The sequence below is a fragment of the Mytilus edulis genome, chromosome 6 (assembly GCF_963676685.1).
Source record: "Mytilus edulis chromosome 6, xbMytEdul2.2, whole genome shotgun sequence".
Classification (NCBI taxonomy): Eukaryota; Metazoa; Mollusca; class Bivalvia; order Mytilida; family Mytilidae; genus Mytilus; species Mytilus edulis.
In genome coordinates this window covers 89,788,969-89,813,620 of record NC_092349.1, presented here as the reverse complement: position 1 = coordinate 89,813,620, position 24,652 = coordinate 89,788,969, and the positions used below count along the sequence as shown (strand labels likewise).

Sequence of the window (24,652 nt, the reverse complement as noted above, 5' to 3'; positions counted from 1 at the left end):
ACAATATAAAACAAGAATGTGTCCAAAGTACACGGATGCCCCACTCGCACTATCATTTTCCATGTTCAATGGACCGTGAAATTGGATAAAAAATATAATTAGGCATTGAAATTAGAAAGATAATATCATAGGGAACATGTGTACTAAGTTTCAAGTTGATTGGACTTCAACTTCATCAAAAACTACCTTGACCAAAAACTTTAACCTTAAACATGCAATTTCATTTTCTATGTTCAGTAGACCGTGAAATTGGGGTCAAAAGTTTAATTTGGCTTTAAAATTAGAAAGATCATATCATAAGGAACATGTGTACTAAGTTTCAAGTTGATTGGACTTCAACTTCATCAAAAACTACCTTGACCAAAAACTTTAACCTGAAGCGGGACAGACGGACGAACAGACGGACGGACGGACGGACGGACGAACGGACGAACGGACGCACAGACCAGAAAACATAATGCCCCTCTACTATCGTAGGTGGGGCATAAAAACAAACAGCACAGTAATTGTGCCAGAGAATAATATCAGTTGCTGAAAGCAATTTCACAGTATAATTGTTACTAATTCCAAGTCGGCGACCTCGATCGTCAATGCTTGTATAAGCTGATATAAAATCATGTCGTTCTAAAATTTAATGTCAATGGCTGTTCTCTAAAGTAAACCGTATTACACATGTATGTGTGCTGCTATTTTTGTCTCGAGCGTAACTAATACCTGATTTTACATATGCAGGTACAGTTAGCACTAAACCTATTCTTAGATTGTTTATCAATGTTTTTTTTTGGTGGCAGGAATTTTGATTTCATTGATAAACAATCTAAAATTGAGTTCAGTGACTACGGCACTTGTTTGTGTAAAATCTATCAATTTCCTATATGTATAAAAAAAAATATGAAATATATCATTCGGTGCCAATAATTCGGCGCATAATTTAACTTAATGTACATTGTATCATAATCCATCAAGTTTTTCTTCGAAAGGTCGGAGCATTCATTAAGTTTTTTGCTATGTTATAGTCTGTGTCACTGAAAACGGCGTTTAAACACCAACAAACAAAAGACACAAACTAAAAAGGTCACACATGCGAATCATCAATTTATTAAATGTGGTTCATGAACCTACCCATCGAACAGATGAAATGTTTGCATGTTTCTAAGATTTACAATAATTCCAGGTATTAGAATTTATGGAATCTTTAAACAATTCAAAATCAAGTATGTACCATCTTAACATAAGACAATTCCATGAAATATATTGCAGTGTACATAGAACTGACGCATGTTAATTAAATCATATGTGCAACACAATATATATTCCCTCGTTTTCATCAAACTAGGATATGTACACCATAAACCGATTTTTTTAGAAACAAAAAAAAAAAGGTCGATTCAAACCTGATGCCACCTTTGAGCTATTAAATATTATATGTCATGGTTAAGATGTCACTGTAAGATATAAATATTGTTAATCTTACCATATGAATAAAGAAATACGTGATAATTACGGTATCAATTTAAGATCATATAAAGTCTTTATTAGTGAGGGCCTAAATATCATCCGAATATCTAAAAGCGTTATTAAATTTTATCAGTTGTTCTTTCGATGGGATATTGCTGATTTCAAAAATAATGTATTGTATGCACAATAAAAAAATGTGATGGATGGTTTATTGTAGAATGATATCGATATCGTATGTCATACTAAACTCCAGAACACATAAATGAACTAAAATTAAAAATCATTCAATACTAACAAAGGCCAGAGGCTACAGACTTGAAACAGGCGCACACATGCCTTGGGGTTAAACATGTTTTGTGAAATCTCAACCCTCCCCCTATACCTCTAGCCAATGAAGAATAAACAAACACACAGCAATCCGCACAGTAAAACCCAGTGTAAAAGAAGTCCGAGTCCGATGTTAGAATAGGTAACAAAAGAAACCAAGCAAAATGGCAATGATACATACATTAGAGCTATTGCAATAATTTAAAATGCATTTTATATGTCTGACAATCTAAATCTAATACATGTAATTGTGGATTGACAAATGGATTGTTTTAATGTTCACTTATTCCAAGAATTATGTAGTTATAGAACACCATGTGACAATTTCACTTAAATCTGACAACTAATGTCCCTAACCGCTAGAACGACTATCATAAAATTAAAAAATATATAAAAGGGCTTCCGTTTATCAATTCCAACAATGTAAAGTTTTGGAAATGATTCAAGGCATATGTGAGTTTATTGTGTAATGTGGTGGACGTTGCCTTCACTCTAAAAGTTACAGTTAACGACAAAGCCAAATATTTTAAAAATCGAAAGGGTGCTTTCTTCCATCAATCCCATTGTTAAAATTAGATGAAAACAGATAAAATCAAATTTGAGTAATCGTTTGAAGCACTAACGGACAAACATAATATGGTATATCAAACCAAGATCTTCATACTAGTATCTCAGAAACATGCAATATATAAACCATTGTAGGCCTTCGGCTGTTGTCTGATCTTTTATTGGGTTGTTGTCTCATTGACACATTCCCCATTTCCATTCTCAATTTTAATATATACCTTCATTTTTAGATTTCATTCCTACACTATTTTATGAATAAAAATTATCAGTCAAAAGGTGTTCTACAAGGTCCACCAGTCCTTCACCTTCCATTTGATACGTAAATGCCCAACATATTTTGATATTTAGATATTTATACCTATGTGCAGGAACTATTTTGTTTGCATGTGTTCAATCTTTTTGACCGGGCAGAGTTGGTGGTGTTACTTCTTGCAAACGTCTACTTTGCTTATATCTAACATACATCTCAATTTGCCCCGCGGTTGACTTTATGTTTCTATTGTATTTGCACGCGTCAGTCTACATGTGATTGTCGAACTAAATTATGACAGTATTTGTTTAATTTCTTTTTCAGATTTCTTTTAATAATATTACTACATTTCCTTGTTCTTCAATTAACAGTTGCGGCTTGCTTGTCAGTGTGCAATTAATTCCGTTCAAACCGGTGTTAGGGCCATCATAAGGTGAGAGTTTTAACTCGCGAATTGTTATTCAAGGACGCACTGTGACTTTGAAAACAGCAATACAAGCGTTGTTCCTTTGCGGCTTTTGCTATGCGTGTACTGATGTTATGTCATGGATGAATACTTCATATCCTTTCTTTCCCATTATGGTATGTATCAAATCTCTCGTCCCTGACTTGCGTATACAAACTGAGAGTTATAAGGAAGAAAAATCAACATTAAATAATGTTAACGGTCACCATCCAAATTGATTGATCAATACGATATGTCCGTTTCTCGACATCTAGCAACTAGTTTTCGCATTCTTAGACCTTCAGTTACTAGCATAATTGTCAATTATATAGTTCTTAGTGTTGATTCGCAAGGCAGGTGGGGCATGTTTAAGAGACAATGTTTCCACGTCGAATCACATGGTCTTATCCCTTTTGGAGTTCAATTCAATTCTATCAGTTTTTGTTTTTTACCTTAATTCGTCTTCTTCTTAATCGATGTATGAGATTTAAATATCTTTTATCTTATGTTGCTTAAATTTAGTACGGCTGCTTACCAAATATTTTAGAACTAATTGGCATTGACTTATTAACTAATGTCATATATGATATATTTCTGCATTATTTGGCAGTATCTCGAACAATTACATAGATCGACACACGTGTGTGAAATAGATGAAAGTTTGTCCTAATATTAGTCAATAGTCCTTTGAATGCACATCATTAAGTCAAACACAAATATAATGACATCCAAGGTTTTTATTTCCAATGCGCAATTCTATGTCATCTTTAGTGAAAACTATCAGAAATTCATTGCATATGTGCATGATTGATGTGGTTCATAAGTGTTTCTCGTGTCTCGTTTTTTATATAGATTAGACCTTTGGTTTTCCTGTTTGAATGGTTTTGCACCGGGTTTTTTTGGGGGGAGGGGCCTTTATAGCTTGCCGTTCGGTGTTAGCCAAGGCTACGTGTTGAAGGCCGTACTTTGACCTATAATGGTTTACTTTTACTAATTGTGACTTGGATGGAGAGTTGTCTCATTGGCACTCATACTACATCTTCTTATATCTATGAAAACGGAAGGATGAAACTGAAAAGGTCTATCGTTTGATATGGATGGTTGCCGATTTTTATTGTGTTATTTCAGTTATTACTACTAGTGAATGTTTGTAAAGTATATCAATTTGCAGGTTCTGCACTGTTTATTAATGTTTCTGTCATTCGAAAGTCTGGCAATCGTCTTTGGAGTAAATATCCAAATGCATTAGGTAATTTTGAATTGCAAACCAATTACTGAATTATGTTTCTGCTTCAAGATCTGGTTACATAAACATTCTATAGGCAACATAAACCAACAAATAATGAAAATACCCTATATACAGTTAGCCAAGAGTTAAGCACCACCTAAAACGGGCAATATATATTTAACTTTTGCGAAACAAAATAGTATTGTTTGGTGTTATGAATTGCCTTTAATATACACTAAGAAAATTCATTACGATCAAAAAGATTGAAACTTTTGTGGTTCGTCCAGCTAGTCAAGTGCGTTTTGTATAAAAAATACTTTGTCACTTTTTTTGGTCTTTTGGAAAATGTTGTTTGTGCTGTATTTTGAACCCTCTACCAAGAAATTTGTTTTGCATGCAAACGTATAAAAATTGCGTTTTTTATCCAACCAATCATAGTTTTGAACGTTGTTTTCATTTTAGACTTGTTTGTATTTTTTCGTCTGGGCTTGTATTATATTTTCCTTCGGGTTTATATGATCCGTTCATCCTATTTCGACTCTTAAAAATTCAAGAGTCTATCCTAAATTGAGGTAAATTGTATGGCCTTCCAAATACCATTTTGATTCCTAACATCACTGAAGAGACATTAATTGTCGAAATCCGGATATGGTGTACAAATTTTTGCACCTTTTGTTTGCGATATACCATCTTTTTCGTAAGTTTATTGATTTCTGTTTGATATTAATTTAATTATTAAAATTCATTTCGTTACATCTGTGATCATATTTTTTTTGGCAATCGCCCACAATGACAGTCAGCATCTGAAAGTATTTTGTAGCCACAAATGTATAATTTTTCTAGGCCGGAGACTTTACATTTTAGAGTTCATTTCAGTATATCAAGACCTATAAGCGTAACCCAATTAGGATGGTCTCTACAAAATGTGATGATTTTTGTTTTTATTTGATTTCACAAAATGAAAGCAACACTTGATAAATTGCATGCGCTTTTCTGGATTTGCCTTCATCAGGAAAGCTCAAAGTCGAATATTTGAAAGCCAAGGTTGTATAAGCACCGAACAAGTTGAAGAAATATATGATCGAATTGGACCTAAAATGTACAGCCAATAGGTATAGGAAGATGTGTTGTGAGTGCCAATAAGACAACTCTCCATCCAAATAACAATTTAAACAAAGTAAACCATTATAGGTCAATGTACGGCCTTCAACACGGAGCCTTGGCTCACACCGAATAATAAGCTATAAGGGCCCAAAAATTACTAGTGTAAAACCATTCAAACGGGAAAACCAACGTTCTAATCTATATAAAAATACGAGAAACGAGAAACTCGTATAAATTGCATAAACAAACGACAACTACTGTACATCAGATTCCTGACTTATGTTTGCAGCGGGATTAAACGTTTTAATGGTACCAAACCTTCTCCCTTTTTCTGAAACAATAGCATAACATCACAACATAGAAAAACATACGATAAAATATCAATTGGTAGGCTTTAATAACGCAATCAAAAAACGTAAATTAATACACTATGAACGAATAAATTTGATCTGCGATATCTGCAATGTAAATGCACATTTAATAAAATATTAGGGATAAACATTCAATGCCAAAAAGCAAACAAATAAGTTCAAACAAAGCCATGGCAAGACACCACTGCGAAATATTTAACCCTACGAAAATTATCACATTTGGAAAAAAAAATCCATCTAAGGCTATCTTAGCCTGGGGGAGTTTTGAAAATCCATAATGTTGTTTATTCAACATTATTACTAATAAAATTACAAACTTATCATAGTTAAATTCTTGTAAACATAATTCTGATTATTACCTGACATAACAATTAGAAAATGTAGTATGATTGTCAGTTCGAAACTCTCGAACTCTCCACCAGAAATCCAATGACGCAAATAATCATAAGGCAACATACACCAGTCATCAAATATTTTAAAACACCCTATATATAGCTAAGTACTGCATTTTGTAATTGTATATCTGCATGACCATAAAAACGTGTTCAATAAATGCATTATGTACATTTTCACAAACATAAGAAATAATAGAAAACAACCAGTCAGTAAATTTAATACAATTTAATACATATCAAACAGTTTAAACGACTGAACAAGCGCAGACAAACAACATTAAAAAAGTCGGAAGGTGTGTGCTCTTTATTGATAACAGATAAACTAGAGGCTCTCAAGAGCCTGTGTCGTTCATGATCACCTTGGTGCATATTAAACAATGGACACAGATAACTTCATGACAAAATTGTGTTTTGGTGATCGTGATGTGTTTGTAGATCTTACTTTACTGTACATTCTTGTTGCTACAATTATCTCTATATATAATGAACTTGGTCCAGTAATAACCATGATTACAGTGGAAAATATATTCTAAAAATTTACAAATATTTACAAAAATTTATGAAAATTGTTAAAAATTACTATAAAGGGCAATAACTCCTTAAGGGGTAAACTGACAATTTTAGTCATGTTGACTTATTTGTAGATCTTACTTTGCTGAACATTATTGCTCTTTACAGTTTATCTCTATCTATAATAATATTCAAGATAATAAGCAAAAACTGCAAAATTTCCTTAAAATTACTAATTTAGGGCCAGCAACCAAACAACGGGAAAATTCCAGGCCAGATAGATCTTGACCTTATAGATTATTGTCAGATTTGCTCTAAATGCTTTGGTTTTTGAGTTATAAGCCAAAAACTGCATTTTACCCCTATGTTCTATTTTTAGCCATGGCGGCCATCTTGTTTGTTTGGTGGGGTCACGCCACACATTTTTTAAACTAGATACCCCAATGATGATTGTGGCAAGTTTGGTTAAATTTGGCCCAGTAGTTTCAGAGGAGAAGATTTTTGTAAAGGCTAACGACGGACGACGACGACGGACGACGACGGACACCGGACGCAAAGTGATGGGAAAAGCTCACTTGGTCATTTGGGCCAGGTGAGCTAAAAACATACGAACAAGATGAAATCGTATTGACAGATATTAGAATTGAGATTCAAACGTGAAACAACCTGACCAAAGAGCAGAAACAGCTCAATGCAACCAAAAGGTCTTCAACGAAGAGTGAAAACTATCGCAGGCGGAGGCAGGCTTCAACTGTCCCCTGAACAATAATGTAAACAAGTTCAGCAAAATAAACGCCACACTAACCTCCGAAAAATATAAATGAACTAAATTTGAGGTTGGGTAAAACGTGTTTTGTGAGATCTCAATTCTCCCCCAATACCTCTAGCCAATGTCGAATGAACAAACACATAGCAATATACGCGCAGTTAAACTGTGTTAAAAGAAGTCCGAGTCCGATGTTAGAATAGGTAACGGAAGACACTTTCAAGCTAATGAAAATTAACAAAGAACTACTATCAGTTACTGACATACCAGCTTCAGACCAATAAAACTGATTGAAAGATCATATCGTTATCATATGAAGGAAGCACAATTCTTCCCGGGGTTAGGGATTTAGTATCATGCAACCATATATTATACGAGGAAAACATAACCCGTATCATATCAACAACGGGTTTTAGAATAAATGTGTTTATTTTCGATGCAAAGACCCTACGAATGAATAAATATTACTTCAAATAATTGCCAGATTTAATGACTTGAAAGAAGCAAGGTTACTATATACCATATAGTAAAATAACAAAAATACAAACCTCAAAGGAAAATGCAAAACGGACAGTCCCTTAACAAATGGCACAATCAAAAGCTCAAACACATCAAAACAAATGAAAAACAACTGGCATATTCCTGACATGGTGCACATGTCTGTTAAAAGTTTTGGTTAGCTTTTGATGTTTGTGCTACGTATAGAATATAAATTTAGTAAAAAAAACAAGTAGTTTGTTATATCGAAAACCTTGGTGTCAAAATGTTTTCAGTACAGCTAATATGATTTTTGTTAGGAGTAAAATGTTCTGCAAAATGTTTCATACTGATATTAATTATTTTCATTTTTGAATTGAAAAAAGAAATTAAGGATAATTTGTCATATTTTTCTAATTTTATTCATTCATGCAGTAAATATGGAGTGAGTCGTAGATGATGTTACGACTTTTCTTCCAATTTATAATTGAGCAGGGGACGACATGTAGGTTCTTTTCTAGGAAATGATTTCAAGGTGTAATACCACCAAATCATGGTACGTCACATCCGGTTGTATACGAAAGTAGGTCTAAAAAAATATTCCCTTGAATTTGACAGTTGTAGGTTATTAATCCTTTATTGACATATTTGATTTTAATAAAAAAAAAATTGTTTTTATGATCTTCAGGGCGATCAATTTTGGGAATACAAACAGTTTAGATCTAACAACATACAATTATAATGTGGAATTTTTTTTTATTGTTAGTACAAACTGTCACTTATTGCGTTTTATTCTACGTCCATGAGAACGGGTTTTACGTACAGTTTTAGAAACTTTATCCAAAAGATAAACAGAACATGAAATAGTACCAATATCAATAATACTATCATTAATACCGAGAGGATAAACTGTCTGTAACTTTTAAGTCAATTTAATTTTACGTAATCATACACTTTTTGAATTAGAAATCCCGGGTTGCTTGTTTACTACTTCTAAAAGTTAAAATGTAAACTATTTAATATGACGATTCTGCTTCTTAAGGTGTTGATAAATGATACTTTCAAATTTGTGGGGTCTTCTAAAAGATAACGGAGTTCTTGCTTGCGTTTATATAAATAGCGTCCAATTGCATCTACTTACTGAATACTGCATCCCGGTTTGTTTCATGTAAGTAAAAAGATATCTTTGTGATTTCTTTTCCTATTTTTATCAGATTAAAATATAAGGAAAATGTACGAACATAAAAAGTGTTCTTTGCTTTGTGTCTTTCTGATGAGTTAAGCCCTTTTCAATTGATTTTTATAGTTTGCCTGAATAATGAAATATCAGTACAAATACTAAATAATAGCAGCACATAACATACACATCTATTTAAGTGTGCATCAATTAGTACAAAGATTAATTCAATAACACGAATCAAATAATAAATCGCCTAGCAATGTTGTTTTAACACATTATTTAGTACAAAGAATAAACGCAATATGTCACTAGACAAACTAGCTTAATGGGCACTGCATCTATCCTAATTATATCGGATAAGATAAGAAATTTCTGCAGCTCATTGTACATTATAACGCTTCTATACAATTGTATTTTGTGAATATTTGCTATAAATTTTTTAAATCATTCGAGTCGTCTATTATCATATATTTTAGAGTTAGTTCTGCTTTATTTGGAGGTAAATTGCATATTGCTTTTAAATTATTTAATAGCTTGGAAAATTTGAAAAAGAACGCAAAAAGAAACAAACAAAAAAAAACAAACAAAAAACGATACATTAATAATGTATGATTTTCATACTAACTGAACCGTTCATCGCACAAAATCATCAAACATTTACAAAGTCGTTTTTGATTATCACAATAACAAAAATACCGAACTCCAAGGGAATTCAAAACGGAAAATCCTTTAGCAAATGGCAAAATTAAAAGCTCAAACACATAAAACTAATGGAAAACAACTGTCATATTCCTTACTTGGTACAGGCAGTTTCATATGTAGAAAATGATGGATTAAACCTGGTTTTAAAGCTAACTAAATCTCTCACTTGTATGACATTATATTGACAAAAATGTGTGAACTAAACAAACAGACATAATGGGTAAAAATGTCAAAAAACGTCGCTTTAATTTAAAGGTCGGTTAGATAAGAATACTTTTTTAATAAACTACCCAGTGTTACATGAGTTCCAACCAAAGTTTTGGTAAAACGAACTACAATTTATTCACCTACAAATTTTCTGTGTAACTGATATTTTATAATCTAATGAATCTTAGAAAACTTTCTTCACATACCTCCAGATCTCTCAAATTTGTTTTCTACCATATCTTTGAATGTTTTATTTGTAAAGTCTTTTGACATGTCTACTACCAGCAAATAGATAGCATTTGTACTTAGAAAAGTCTGGTGAGTTGCATAAAAATCTTTCTGTCCTGCAAAATCCCAAAATCCACAGTCTGCATACTGCTGATTTTGGTATGGACTGATTGAGGAAAATTCGTCGCCTATACAATTAAAAGAAAGAATAATACAAGCAATGATTATCAAAACGGAGGGTAACTTTATCTCCAATATACAGATTTGTCAGTATAATTTGTGATGTAGCTCTTTTCCGTCTTTTCAAACCAGTATTAAAGAAAAGAGGAGATTCCTATCTGTTCAGTTTCCAATAGCAGAAATGCAATCAACATCAGCAACGTTCTACATCACAAGGAGGTAACATCTAAAATTTCACTTTATTTTCATAATCAGTCTGTTCCTATTGTACAGTTACACCAAAACCATTGCATCCAAAGTATTTAACTATAAACAAGCATTACAGGACCTTGATTTGGAACAATACTTAAAAATTACTCTGACATGTGACTGTTCCCACTCGCCTTATATTTACAGCCCCTCTAGCCATGTTTTTACTGGGGGTCTAAACATAATTCAACATGAGTATCTCCGAAAAGTGATATTTCATGGTCCTAAGTTTAGAAAACCCCAACACATCAATCGGAACCATAACTTCAAAATAATTATGGATTCCATTGAGAACTGCACTACATTATCGGCTAAACGAAAAGAAGTTGAATTGGACACTTTGTTAGAATTGATCAAAACAATCAGGTCTCTGATCGTTGCATTCATAATTTGAAAACTTAGTGAATGGTCGACCACAGTCCATTTTCAGAGACAAAAAGGCTGTGAAATGTCTATCATCTCTTTCTCTTTGTATGAAAATCGTACTACTACGAGTGTCTTGTAAAAGAGTTAGGAATAAATGAGCACTCAGGTAATCCAACAAACAAAAACATATCATTTGACAAGGATTAGATTTTGGCGCATCATAAGTCCTTCATGGCTTCAATGAACATTGCATTGAACAAAAAATCGGAGGACTTACCTTGTTTGTATTGGATACCTAAATTTCACAAAATTCCATACAAACAACGGAACATTGCCGCCTGTTCTTCATGTTTGACTAAAGAACTGTCCATTAGACTGACACAAATTCTGTCCGAAGTGAAAGTGGGTCTTCAGAAATACTGTGAAACTGTTTACTCGCGTAGTGGTATTAACCATATGTGGATTCTAAAAAAAACCTTAAGAACTTCTGGATAATTCTTAATCTCGATCTTTTCTGAAATAAGTTCTATCTTTTGATTCTTTAACCCTGTATTCCATAATTCCCAATGTATAATTGAAAAATCTTCTAAAAGAAATAATCCAACATGGCTTTCAACATAAAAATGATAGCATACGCTATAAATGTATCACTTTTGGATACCATACGGCATATTTTGTTAATAGGGAACAAACAGGTAAAACATGCTACACAGAGGAACAAGTGATTAGTATGCTGGAGTTTCTTATTGACAACATGTTTGTTGAATTTGGGGGTAGACTTTTTCAACAAATTGTCGGAATTCCTATATGAATGAACTGTGCGCCTCTCCTTGCCGACCTCTTCTTATTTTCATATGAGTCGGAGTTCCTGCAGAAACTTGTCAAAAACAAAAAAGATCAAAGAAGCCAGGTCATTTAATTTCCCATTCAGATATATTGATGATGTTCTTTCCATTAGCAATCCAAACTTTTCTGATTTGATTCAATTAATATATCCCCCAGATCTAGAAATTAAGGAAACAACAAACACGGCTTCCGCCGCCTTATTGTAAGTTTTATACCTCGAATTTGACATACACGGTCATCTCAGTAACAGAATTTATGACAAACGAGACGATTTTAATTCTGGAATTATCAATTTCACCACCTAAGTAGCAATATACCAACTTCACCTACATATGGGATATAGATTTTCCAAGTTATTCGGTATTCAAGAGCTTGCAGCTGCTACTCGGACTTTGTAAGACGTCACCATCGTTTGAGCAGAAAATTGATGAACCAGATGTATGTCAAAGAACGTCTCGTCCTTTTTCTAAATAAATTCATCGGCATGTACCAAGACCTTGTTAATAAATATTCCGTATTAACTTCACAAATAATACACGATGGTCTTCAAGTATAGATTCTGGGTTCTGACGTTGTTTATCATCTTAATAGCGTGTTATAGTATTCTTGTATTTGTACATTAACTAGGTCGTTAGTTTTCTCGTTTGAATTGTTTTATAGTTGTCATTTCGGGGCCTTTTATAGCTGACAATGCGGTATGGGATTTGCTCATTGTTGAGGGCCGTATGATGACCTATAGTTATGTTTCTATGTCATTTGGTATCTTGTTAAGAGTTGTCTCATTGGCAATTTTACCACATCTTCTCATTTATATTTTATTTGTCTTTTTGAATATTACTATTACTGTTTAGTCTATTTTTGGTGATGTCTATTTGACGTGGCTCGGTACTTGTACATCCAGTTATTGTGTTGTTGTGCGCATGCTATGGTTGATTTTTGGATTTTTGTCTTTCGTGTTCGCTTTTATGTGCTTTGTCTATATGCTTTTTTGTGTTTCTTTGTTACATATTTGTTTTATAGTAATTAAAATTATAACACAATGTTGACTATTGTACCCCTGGCAGATTTTTGTTCTACCGCTTGTTTAGTACGTTTTGTACACCGGTTTCATTTAAATGTAAATGTTCATAGCGAAACTGCTTATCTGCAACGTGGTTAATGATTTCATGTGTTGTGTCAGAAACAGTTGGAACAGCAGCGAAACATAATAATGTTAGCAGTGTCAGTCGTGTTTGAATCGAGGGAGTATTCTTGACAAATGTCAGTTATTCATTGATCAGCCAACATATCTATACTGAACCGCAAAAGAAACGTCGTATTTTTCGAAAACTCAAATTTTCTAATACATTGAAAACAACTGTTTATTTATTTTGGTTTAGGTAAATTATCTAGAAATCATGCTAAGATTATGTTTAAATCTCCGTTATGGCTGACTGTGTTCATTAATTCGATCGTCCTAATATTGTTTTCGCTGGGTCCGTGGGAGACGTTCCGCAGTTAAATTTCATGATTATGATATACTAGTTGAATCCATGCCTCATTAAGGATATTTAAGAGGTGCGAAGTTTTTGTGTCATTATTCATTTGATGCAGTGCAGATGCCACGACTGAACCCACGACAAAGAGAACAGGCAATAGGACGTTTGAATGCTTTGGACAGCGACCTCAAGTCCTTGCAAATGCATTTAACTGCAATGTACGCACCATCCAACGTCTACGTAACGCTACAATGCAAAACAGTACAGATGACCGTCCACGTACTGGTCACCAAAGAGTAAGAACATTGTGTCAGGATCGCTATATTTAACGACAACATCTGCAGAACCGGTTCCTCTGCGCAACTCATACTGCTTGTCAGACAATAGGCATTAACTAGAGACCAATTAGTAATGTTACAGTCCGGCGTCGATTGAATTCTTGTAATCTGAGTTGTCGTCGGCCTGCCAGAGGTCATATTCTAACACCACGTCATCGCAGTGAACGACTACAGCGGGCCACCCATCGACAAAATGGGCGACATCAGCAGTAGAGGACGGTTAGCATGGTAATCATTGCTGACGAAAGCCGTTACTGCATTTCAAATGCAGATGGCAGGACACGGATCTGGAAAAGACAGGGCGAAAGATATGCAGATAACTGCATGATGGAAATAAATCAATGAGGAGGTCCAAGCATTATGGTATGAAGCGTAAATGACTTGAACCATACATTAGGGCCTGTTGTCTTTCAGAATATTGGACCAGGTAGAGGATATGGTGTCAATGCAGCCCGGTATACCGATCGAATTCTACGACCACTTGTTGTGCAACATTTTGCACGCTATCGAAACAACACTTTCCAGCATGACCATTCACGTCGGCATACTGCAAGAGCTACAAGGGACTTTGTACAGCAAAACAACATTACAATTATGCCTTGGCCCGCTCTTAATCCGGACTCCATAGAACATCTATGGGACGAGATTCAGAGAAAACTGAAAGACGTCCATCCAAAACCGACACCTGCTGTGGAACTTTAGTTTAGGTATCTTTTCTGCAGGTGTGGGCTAGGATTTCTATGCACTTATCAACCGTCTGATTTATCCCATGTACATGAGATGCCGGGCCGTACTCAAGGCTAACTGAGGACACACACGCTAATAAATGGTGACCTGCATTAACTTATCCTGTGATATGGTGGTGTAAACCTTTTTCAATGAACAGTGAATGAACTGACATGATGTGAATTTGTTAAATAACAAGGGATATTTTACGCCCATTCAATATTAAAAATATAGCATTTATTCTTGCATCATTATTGCCTCACATTACTGCGACGTTTCTTTTGAGGTTCAGTATATTTCAATAAGGACATTTTCTGGGTCTTCATCAATATTTGCATCAACATTTTAATCATCTTCAAACAATTTTAACGGGAACCCCCCCCCCCCCATTGGAGATCAAAATCTGCGACTTTTTTCGACATTATCTTACCTATTTTCGCAGACGAAGTTAAAGGGTTAGGGTTTATGGCATTGGAATAGGTTGACTTGCCAAGAATGAATTTAAAATGTTAAAAAATCTAAAAAAACAACTAAATAAATGTGTCAAGAAAATATAACTAACAAATCAATTACTTATTTTATTAATAACACAGGTAGTATCTATTGCTAAACTATTGTGGACACAATTGCCATGGGAGGACGTTACATTGTCGATGAAAAAGGTATTCCGGCAAATAGGCGTGGTTTACAATTCAGTTGAGGTCATTGACGATTAATGCTTATACTGTATGATAATATAGATGCTATACGTGTTATATGATCATCTGCAGACTTCGAAGGTCATCTCGATGAATAATTAGATGGCGTCTAGTTTGAAATTCGCACAAATTGCTAATACATTTGGACTTTTTTGTAATTCTGACAAACGTTTCAGTATGTAATGAATAAAATAAAGGAATTTGGATCAAATTGGTGAATATTGATTTGACAGATATTGCCACCCCTAAAGTTTTACTTCTTTGGAGTTTCAACCGTTAGTAATTTCATTTAAAGATTCTTAAGTTGTGTTGTCTCTTTGACATGTTCCCCATTTTCATCAACAATTTTATTAATTGGATTTAATATTCTTGATAAATGTGTACCTAGAATATGCGTTTTCGAAAAGTAAATGCCAGTTTAATTTAGGTTACTTATACATTAATTAGCCTTGATGTCATTCAGGCCGTTTGTTTTCTCTTGAAGAATATATTCACATTTTTTTTTATCCAGGAATTTTTGTGGTTTACTTTACGATATGAGTATTACTCATTGTTAAACTTTAATGAATATATTCTTGTTCATGGTATTTGGTCTATAGTTTTCGCATTTGACAAACATACCACATCTCGCTTTTATCATCATCATGCATAAATTCTATCTGAATAATGTCCTTGTAAAATTGAAAAATTACCTGAAACAAAAATCCATTCCTTTTTCTGTAAATCAATTTTGCATTTTCTTACTTCAATATTGATTCCATTTGTACTATTTACACCGTTTATGTTTTCGTTCATCAATCGTCTTAATAAACAAGTTTTTCCTACCCCGCTTTCACCGACAATCATAATTCGTATGTAATATCTTACGGCGGTACCAGTACTGGCTGCTTTTAAAAACATATCTCTGTCATGTACAGACATTTCCTTTACTACATTTGGCATTTCTGTAAAAATTAAATCCATGATATTTTAACATGATAATTGTACTTGAAACACATTGTATATCTTTAATCAGTTATTACGATAATGTAGATGTAATGGTTAATCATAAGCGTTGGTTAGTTAAAACAGTATTTAACGAGCCAACGTTTATCCATTGTGTATTTTATTTAAACTTTTGTTGAGACGTCTTTTCAAAGTGAAAGTTCTTTCATAAATTGTCTCCTAATGTCAGAGAGTTCAAATTATCACTTAACAACGGATATCTTCCAATTACAATCCCTTCCTCTTTTTCCCGAATATGAGTTAACGGATTAGACTTACAACAGGGCTTTTGTACTAACATGAGCAACACGAGTGGTGCCACATGTGGAGCATGATCTTCTTACCCTTCCGAAGCACCTCAGATCACCCCCATTTTTGTTGGGGTTCGTGTTGCCCAGTCTTTTGGTTTGATATGTTGTGTTTTGTGTACTGTGTTTGTCTGCTTGTCTTTTTTGTTTTTGGCCATGTCGTTGTCAGTTAATTTTTGACTTATGAGTTTACGTTTCCCTGTGGTATCCTTTGCCTTTTTTAATTATCCTGAACATCCTCCAATATTTAGATGTTTATGGGTAATGAATTAAAATAATGAAAGAGTACTCTTTCAAAAAAACGTGCATGCATTTTCAATGTACTGTACTGAAATTTCTATTGAATTATCATGAATCTGAATATTTTCTATTGAATCATCATGAAAAAAGTAAAAACACAAAAATACTGAACTCCGAGGAAAATTCAAAAAGGAAAATAAAAAATCAAAAGGCAAAATCAAAAGTCCAAGCACATCAAACTGAATATTATCTGTCTTTAACAAAATAGGGCATATGGAATTAAATTTAGAAAGTAGATGGGGAATGTGTCAAAGAGACAAAAACACGACCAAAGAGCAGAAATCATTTCTAAGCATGATTATTTCAATTTTTACCAAATATCTAGCAAAGAACCGAATTCTAATGACATCACGATCTACATTCAAAACTTTAAATTTTTCAAAATACTAATGATTTTCTACCCCAATTAATAGATTAACATAGCTGCATTTGGCAAAACCATGGGTCCTCAATTCCTTTAAACTTCATACTATATCTGGCTTTATCTAAACTTGTTTGTTTCGAGCGTCGCTGATGAGTAATTTGATGACGAAATACGCGTCTTGAGTCCAAAATTTTAATCCTGGTATCTCTGATAACTTCTTCATAGTGATTTGCCAATATTCAAATTAAAAGATGTGTTCTAAAAAAGATGAAATCCCCCTAAATTTAAAAAACATGAAAAGACAAATTGAACGTTATCCTTTTTTTTTTTAAATACGTGATATAGCCAATAATAATCCAAAAATAAACGGGAAAATCTATTCTCATTGGGAGACTATCATCAATAATATACAAAACTAGAAAAACGCAAAGTCTAAAGAAAAGGAACAACAAGAAGAAAACAGGGATTTGAACCTTAGACGACAAATCTCTACTTTTAACTTTGACCCCACAACTCTTTCAATTAACATCGCATCTATCAACTTATACTATAAAATATATAATATATTCTATATAGCCTAGGTGGTCGAGTGGTCTAGGGCGCTGGACACGGCGATGGCGGTGCTGCCACGATGTCAAAGAAGCAAGGTTAGAATCCCGCTGAGGGAAGAACAATAATTTGCTAACGCAAAGTTGAAGATCTAACCTTGTTAGGCTAAATTTGGGACGAATTATATATGTAAAATGGTGTTAGCTCTGTATAAACACGTGTCAACCGACAGTTATAGCGATTGAACAGTTAATCTTTGTGTCCAATATACATGATATACGGGAATAAAAAATTAATATAAGAATATCACAAACAATTCATTAGTCTCTAATTAAAAATGAAATAACGAAAATATCGAACTCCAAGGAAAATTCAAAACGAAAATTCCCTTATCAAATGGCAAAATCAAAAGCATCACATCAACTGTCATATTTCTGACTTTGTACAGGTATTTCCGTATATTGAAAATGGTGTATTAAACCTGGTTTCATAGCTTACTACACCTCTCACTTGTTTAACAGTCGCATAAAATTATATTGAAATCATATATGATCCGGGTAAACTTATCGATCCTTTAAATAAATAATAAACTTATTCCAAAATTTTAACAATTGAATTTTTGAATATTGTTTGTGTTGGTATAAATATTGATTTTGTTATTGGTAAGTTAAAAGACACTTAATGTTGTTGTTATTCCCATATGTACATTGACGGTTTCTACAATTTGTCGATACCTAATTTTTGGCATTGAACAAGGTCATGTTTTTCTCTGGCTGTTAATGAAGTCTTTACACTATAGCCATTTGACGTTGGATGTGTATTGACTGATATTTCAGTCTTAGATATATAATTTTATATATAAGCTGTTTTTGGATTTGAACTAGTTACCAGTAACTGCGAGTACTCTTAGATATGTACTTTGTTGCAAGGGATAGATGTATAACCTGTTATTTTTGTAATAAAAGATATTATGTATTTATTCTCAAAGATGTATTATTACACATTTAAAATCCAATAGATTTATTGTAAATACATCATTAACATGATCATGTGAAATGTCAATATGTAGGTATCGACATAAAGTAGGACCGCGAGGGTTCATAGGTGTGCATCATTTTAATCAATATTTTTGCTTTCAATGTAGTTTTTATATACTTCCATGAACCAACCTCATTTGATAATTTATGTACCCCTATCGTACCGTTTGTATTTTAGTTGTACTTCCGGTCCCTGAGCCGAAGTCTTATGTGATCGTATATAATACTTTCGGGATGATATCTGTTGAAATGTCTAAACTTCCCCAAATCAAATGTTTCGTGCAATGCTGAAGTTGTGATATCCATTTAAAAGGAAAGCGTCCTTTCCAGTCGGATGTTTTGAAAGTAATTTGAGTAATGCAAAGTTTGGCGAGCATCTTATAATGATAATAACGATAATAAATATTATTATTTCTTTTATAGAGGGTTACACAGTTATCATTACAACTAATTTTAACTGTGACTCATGATATACAAAGAAAGATAACCAACAAAGAAGAATCAAATACTCAAACAAACACAAACATAACAAAACAAAATCATGCAGACAGGTAAAAATAGTGAACCCAGACAATATAGAAATTATTCAAATTTCCTCAACAATAAAGTTCAGTTGAGTGACAAATATGCATGTAATATTACATTCGTGATGGTCCAACAAATAATTTTGTCTTTGATGGATAAGAGTCAATAAAAGCTTTTTAATTGATGATTTTTTAAGAATAGTATTCTAAATATTTACAATCAGATTTTTCTTGTACCTATAAACATACCCTTACTTTAATGTAGAATTTTTTTAACACACTATTTTCATTACACCATTTTCAATACATTAGACAGTATCTTGTATTTTTATAGCAATACTTCTGATGTATTCATAGTTGTGTCATCTGCATACAAGTCTTTATTTAATTTGTGAATAATTAATGGAAGGTCACTTATTTACAAAAGCAAAGAAAATTGGATCAAGTATTAAGCCATATTGAACACCAAAATTTACATTTTCTATCAGTAAATGATAACAAATACGGACTTGCGGAGTTCTTTCTTTGATTAAAAAAAACAGTATTGTCATTGAAGTAATACATTTTAAGTTTTTTTGCATAAAATTCAATGCTCAACAACATCAAATGTTTATATCCATAATGACTTCAAAATTGATATTTACATTATTCATTTCATCTACCCATTCATCAATGATATAACTGAGGACTGTTTGACATATAAAAAAGAAGATGTGGTATGATTGCCAATTAGACAACTATCCACTGTAGACCGAAAACTAAATATGTAACACATAAACAAACGAAAACCACTGAATTAGGCTCCTAACTTGGAACAGGCACATACATTAATAATGTGGCGGGGTTAAACATGTTAGCGGGGTCCCAATCCTCCCCTAACCTTGGACAGTGGTATAACAGTACAACACAAGAACGAACTATAAAAAAACAGTTGAAAAAAGGCTTAACTCATCAGATGGACAAAAATACAAGTGGACGTGGACGGGTACTTATAAATCCAGAAACAAAAAGACACAATGAACAGATCTGAGAGTACTCGCAGTTTTCTGACAGCTAGTTCAAAGCCACTAACAACTAATAAAAAATCATGCATCTAAGACTAAACTATCGATCCGTACACATCCAATGGATTTAGTGTAAAGACGTCATAAACAGCCAGAGAAAAAACATGACCTTGTGGTTAGGTCTAAAACCACAATGGGATGGATGTTAAATTTGATACAAATGTTCTGACCAGTCCAAGAAGTTAATTTCTAAGAAAAATAACACAATCAAAAAATATAATTATGAATATAGGTACATATAATACTGAAGCCTCTCAGATCCCAACCCTGCTGACCAATTTTGCAACGTGTTCGACGGTTTAAAACCTAACTATTTGTAATCGGATATTTTTTAACATTAATCATAAATCTTACTACAACATGAAGTTTTACAACATTTTAAGAGACTAAACTTTGATCTTTGAATTAAAACTACAAAGAAACAAAGAAACAACAAGTAGTACACTATTCCACTACTAAATTATCTATTGTACGTAACAGTACACTTGATAATAAATTGTTCAAATAAGGCCTTCGAAAGTAGTGGAATTAAAAACTTTTGGAGTGTCAAAAACTCGTTGAAAGTACTTGATAAATTGCATGCTTATATTGGTGATTTTGAATCTGTTCAAAGTTTTGATTTTTCTACCCTATATACCACATTGCCTCATATTCTCATTAAGAAAAAATTAACACACCTACTCAAATGGGCATTTTAAAAGTCAGAATGTGAATATATATGTTCAAACTCTTTTAGGTCATTTTTTAGTAGCAATAAAAACTATGTCAATTGGACATGCTTTGATACTATATCTGCCCTTGAATTTTACTAGATAACATTTTTGTTCGCTTTCGAGATTCCGTATATCGTCAGGTTATCGGAATTTTCAATGGGAACTAACTGTGCACCACTTATTGCGGGCCTGTTTTTGTATTGCTATGAGTTACAATTTATGACAAAAATCAACAAAGACACATCGAAACAACAACTGATAAACAATTTAATAATACTTTTAGATATTTGGATGATATTTTGGCTCTCGATATAATGACGACTTCAGTATGTATACTTTTCCTTGTAAATATAGCTTAACATGCAGACTTATTATACGTTCAGGTATTTCACATCCAATATTTTAAGGAAATATTCTTTATAAAGCACAAAAATTTCAGTATTCACCTCAGAAGCTAATAAAATCTTTAAATAGACTTAATAAGAAGGGATATAGTTACGATACTGTTGTCAGGTCATTAAAGATTGCATATTTTGGCGTTAATATTGATTCATTTATATGGTCTTTGCATCGGAACGAAACACATGTATTTAAAAAACCAGTTGTTGGCATGACACGGGTTATGTTCTTCTCATATATGTTATGATGGTATGATACTAAACCCCTCACGGGAAGGATTGTGCCTGATGTTCATATTATGAAGACATAATCTTACAATCAGTTTAATTGAAGTCTGGAGCTGGCATGTCAGATAACTGCTAGTAGTCTGATGTTATTTATGTATTATTGTCATTTCGATTATTTTCTTTGGTTACATCTTCTGACATCAGACTCGGACTTCTCTTGAACTGAATTTTAATGTGCGTATTGGTATTCGTTTACTTTTATGCATTGGCTAAATGTATAGGGGAGGGTTGAGATCTCATAAACAAACATTTTTTTAACCCCGCCGCAATGTTCCGCCTGTCCCAAGTCAGGAGCCTCTGGCCTTTGTATCATTTTTAATTTAAGTTTCTTGTGTAAAATTTGGGGTTTAGTATGGCGTTCATTATCACTGAACTGGTATATATATTTGTTATGGGGCCAGCTGAAGGACGCCTCCGGGTGCGGGAATTTCTCGCTGCATTGAAGACCTGTTGGTGACTTTCTGCTGTTGTCTGCTCTATGGTCGGCTTGGTGTCTCTATGACACATTCCCTATTTCCATTCTCAATTTAACTTATTCATTTTGAGCCTGCGAGTCTTATCTATAAATAAGTTCAATTTATCCTTATATGTATAATCCTTAACTAACTCCGAGATCCCAAATAAATTATCAATCTGTAACATTTTTGAAACAAAAACAAACCGCGACACATTCTAAAATTTGGAGGTTCTTGAGACACCAGGTTTCTGGAACGAATAATTACAAACCGCCTGTTTGAAGGATTGCAACCATTTCCTAAGTAAATTTGTTGTTGAACAACGCAGTAGAAAGTAACTATCGTAAGACATCTTACTTTGCTACGAGTCACAAGCTTTTAAATATAAACTTATTAGCTTACTACAACACTAAATTACAACGCGACGGGTTCCAAATGAGGTGCAGAATCTGCTTAACCTTCCGGAAAACCTGAGATCCCTACTATGTATTGGTTATCTAAACCAAAAAACAGTAAAATATCGTTTCATCTCGCCTGCTAGTTAGTGTTCTACAATTAATCTTTCAGTGTTTTAACTAGTTCCTTAAATTCTATCAAAGAACTTATCACCAACGTTTGTAATAAAATATATGAAAATAATGGAATTAACTATTTTTGGAGTTTAAAAAATTCTTTGGACGTTTTAGATAAATTACGTGCTGTTGATGGTCCTTATGATTCTGTTGACAGTTATGAATTTTCATCTCTTTACCCGACACTTCCAGACAATCATATCAAAAAAAAGTTTTCCTATTTAATCAAATAGTCGTTTGGTAAATCTGAATGCAAATATGTTTGGTGCAACTCATTTAAAGCCTTCTTCTCTAATGAGAAAGGTAAATATGCTAGATATTCTTTTTTTGCGCCTTTTTAATAACAGACTTGTTTTTGTGCTGTTATGGATTACAGTTTATGACCAAACTGAGTAAAGACCCGTCTTAATTGCATTTAATTGATAAATTCAACAACAACTACCTTTATATTGATGATGTTTTTTCGTTAAATAATCAAGAATGATCCTAATATTCTGCCGAAATTTACCCAAAAGAACTTACTTTAAATAAATCAAATGTAAACGGTAATAACTATCCTCTCCTAGATTTAGATATTTTAGTTTTACACGGGAATCTCCACAATAAAATTTACGACAAAAGTGACAATTTGTGTCCGAATGGTACCTTAAAATTCATCTGCATGAGGAATGCCAAAAGTTAAAAAGTAAAAACCCGATGGCGGATGCCTAAATATTAGGGATGTCAACTCGGTGAAACATTACTAATCGAATACTCGTTAGTTTTATCGAGCGATACTCGAATCATGCTCGGGAATATATCTTCAATACGCAAACATAAACATACGTATTTTACATTATACGGTTTGTTGGACGAAAAACCACCTACATTAGTATTTGGGACAAGAAATTAAACACAATATTTGATAGCTCATTACCTACAAGTACTAATGAGGTAAAACACAATGATATAACTAATATTATTAAATGAACACCTATCTAAAAATTATAACAAGGAAAAACAGTACCAAATAATAGTATTCGGTAATCCTTCAGGGGAAAAAACATTTAATGTATAAGGATGCAACGAATTATTTTATTTGGAAACATTTTCTTTTTAACATTTATTGGGGACAGTCGGTTTTGCAACTTTGTAACTAACAATTTTGCAGACGAAAATATTTGCTCTGACGGTACCGATGTGACGGAATGGGTAGAACATGTTTAGTTTATCTAAGTGTTAGCCTAGGTATTGCCCAAGTATTTTCGGAGGCATTTTAAATGACAATTTAGCACAATCATTCAAAACAAAATGTATTTATTTACTAGAATGATTAATCAGTTATGCCTATTTAATTTTCCGAAGAAGATCAATTTTATATAAAGAAAAAACAGCAATATTCTAACAGGAAACCGATTAGTTGAGTATCGTTTTGGTATTCGATACTCGGTACTACCGAGCGATACTCAAATACTTGAGTACTCGTTCACATCCCTAATAAATACCGAGACACGTCAAAAGTCCTCCACTCAAAAGAAAATTATACCACACAGACAAATTGTGGGGAAACTAAAGTAAATTTAAAAAAAAATACACAACTTTAGTATCTAAAATCTGTAACTTAGGCCTATGTTGTATCATTTGTGGAGTAGACACTGAATATTTATCTATTAGGTCTTGGTATTAACCGATGAACTGTTTGAGAAAAAGAAGTTTATTAAACTGATACAGGTAAGTACTTTGGGTTATAATATTGCCTTTATCTTTAGTCTCTTCTACTACAACCAACGCTTGCCAAAAAATGTCGTCCGTCTCATACCCTTCCATATTGACAACTGCATACAAGGCGTATGACGTATTTTTTGTTTGTTATATGAATACACGATACGGTCAACCTTGACATGCTGATCCCTATTAACCGAAAGATTTAATTGGAATATGCAAAACAACCTTGACATTAGTAAAGTATACTCACTTGTCAAAGTTTGAACGAAGATAACAATAAAAGGTCACTAATGAGG

The 24,652-nt window shown here is 33.2% G+C and overlaps 1 protein-coding gene across 1 annotated transcript in view; it reads right to left on the bottom strand.

The window, feature by feature from the left end:
• The window catches only part of LOC139526744 (uncharacterized), a 72,647-nt gene that overhangs the window by 10,504 nt on the left and 37,491 nt on the right, over positions 1–24,652 (bottom strand). Inside the window, exons 10-11 of the mRNA XM_071321908.1 lie at positions 15,789–16,040; positions 10,194–10,403 (exon numbers count right to left, since the gene is read on the bottom strand). Of these exons, the coding sequence (XP_071178009.1) occupies positions 10,194–10,403; positions 15,789–16,040 (462 nt within the window). The remainder of the gene's footprint in view (positions 1–10,193; positions 10,404–15,788; positions 16,041–24,652) is intronic.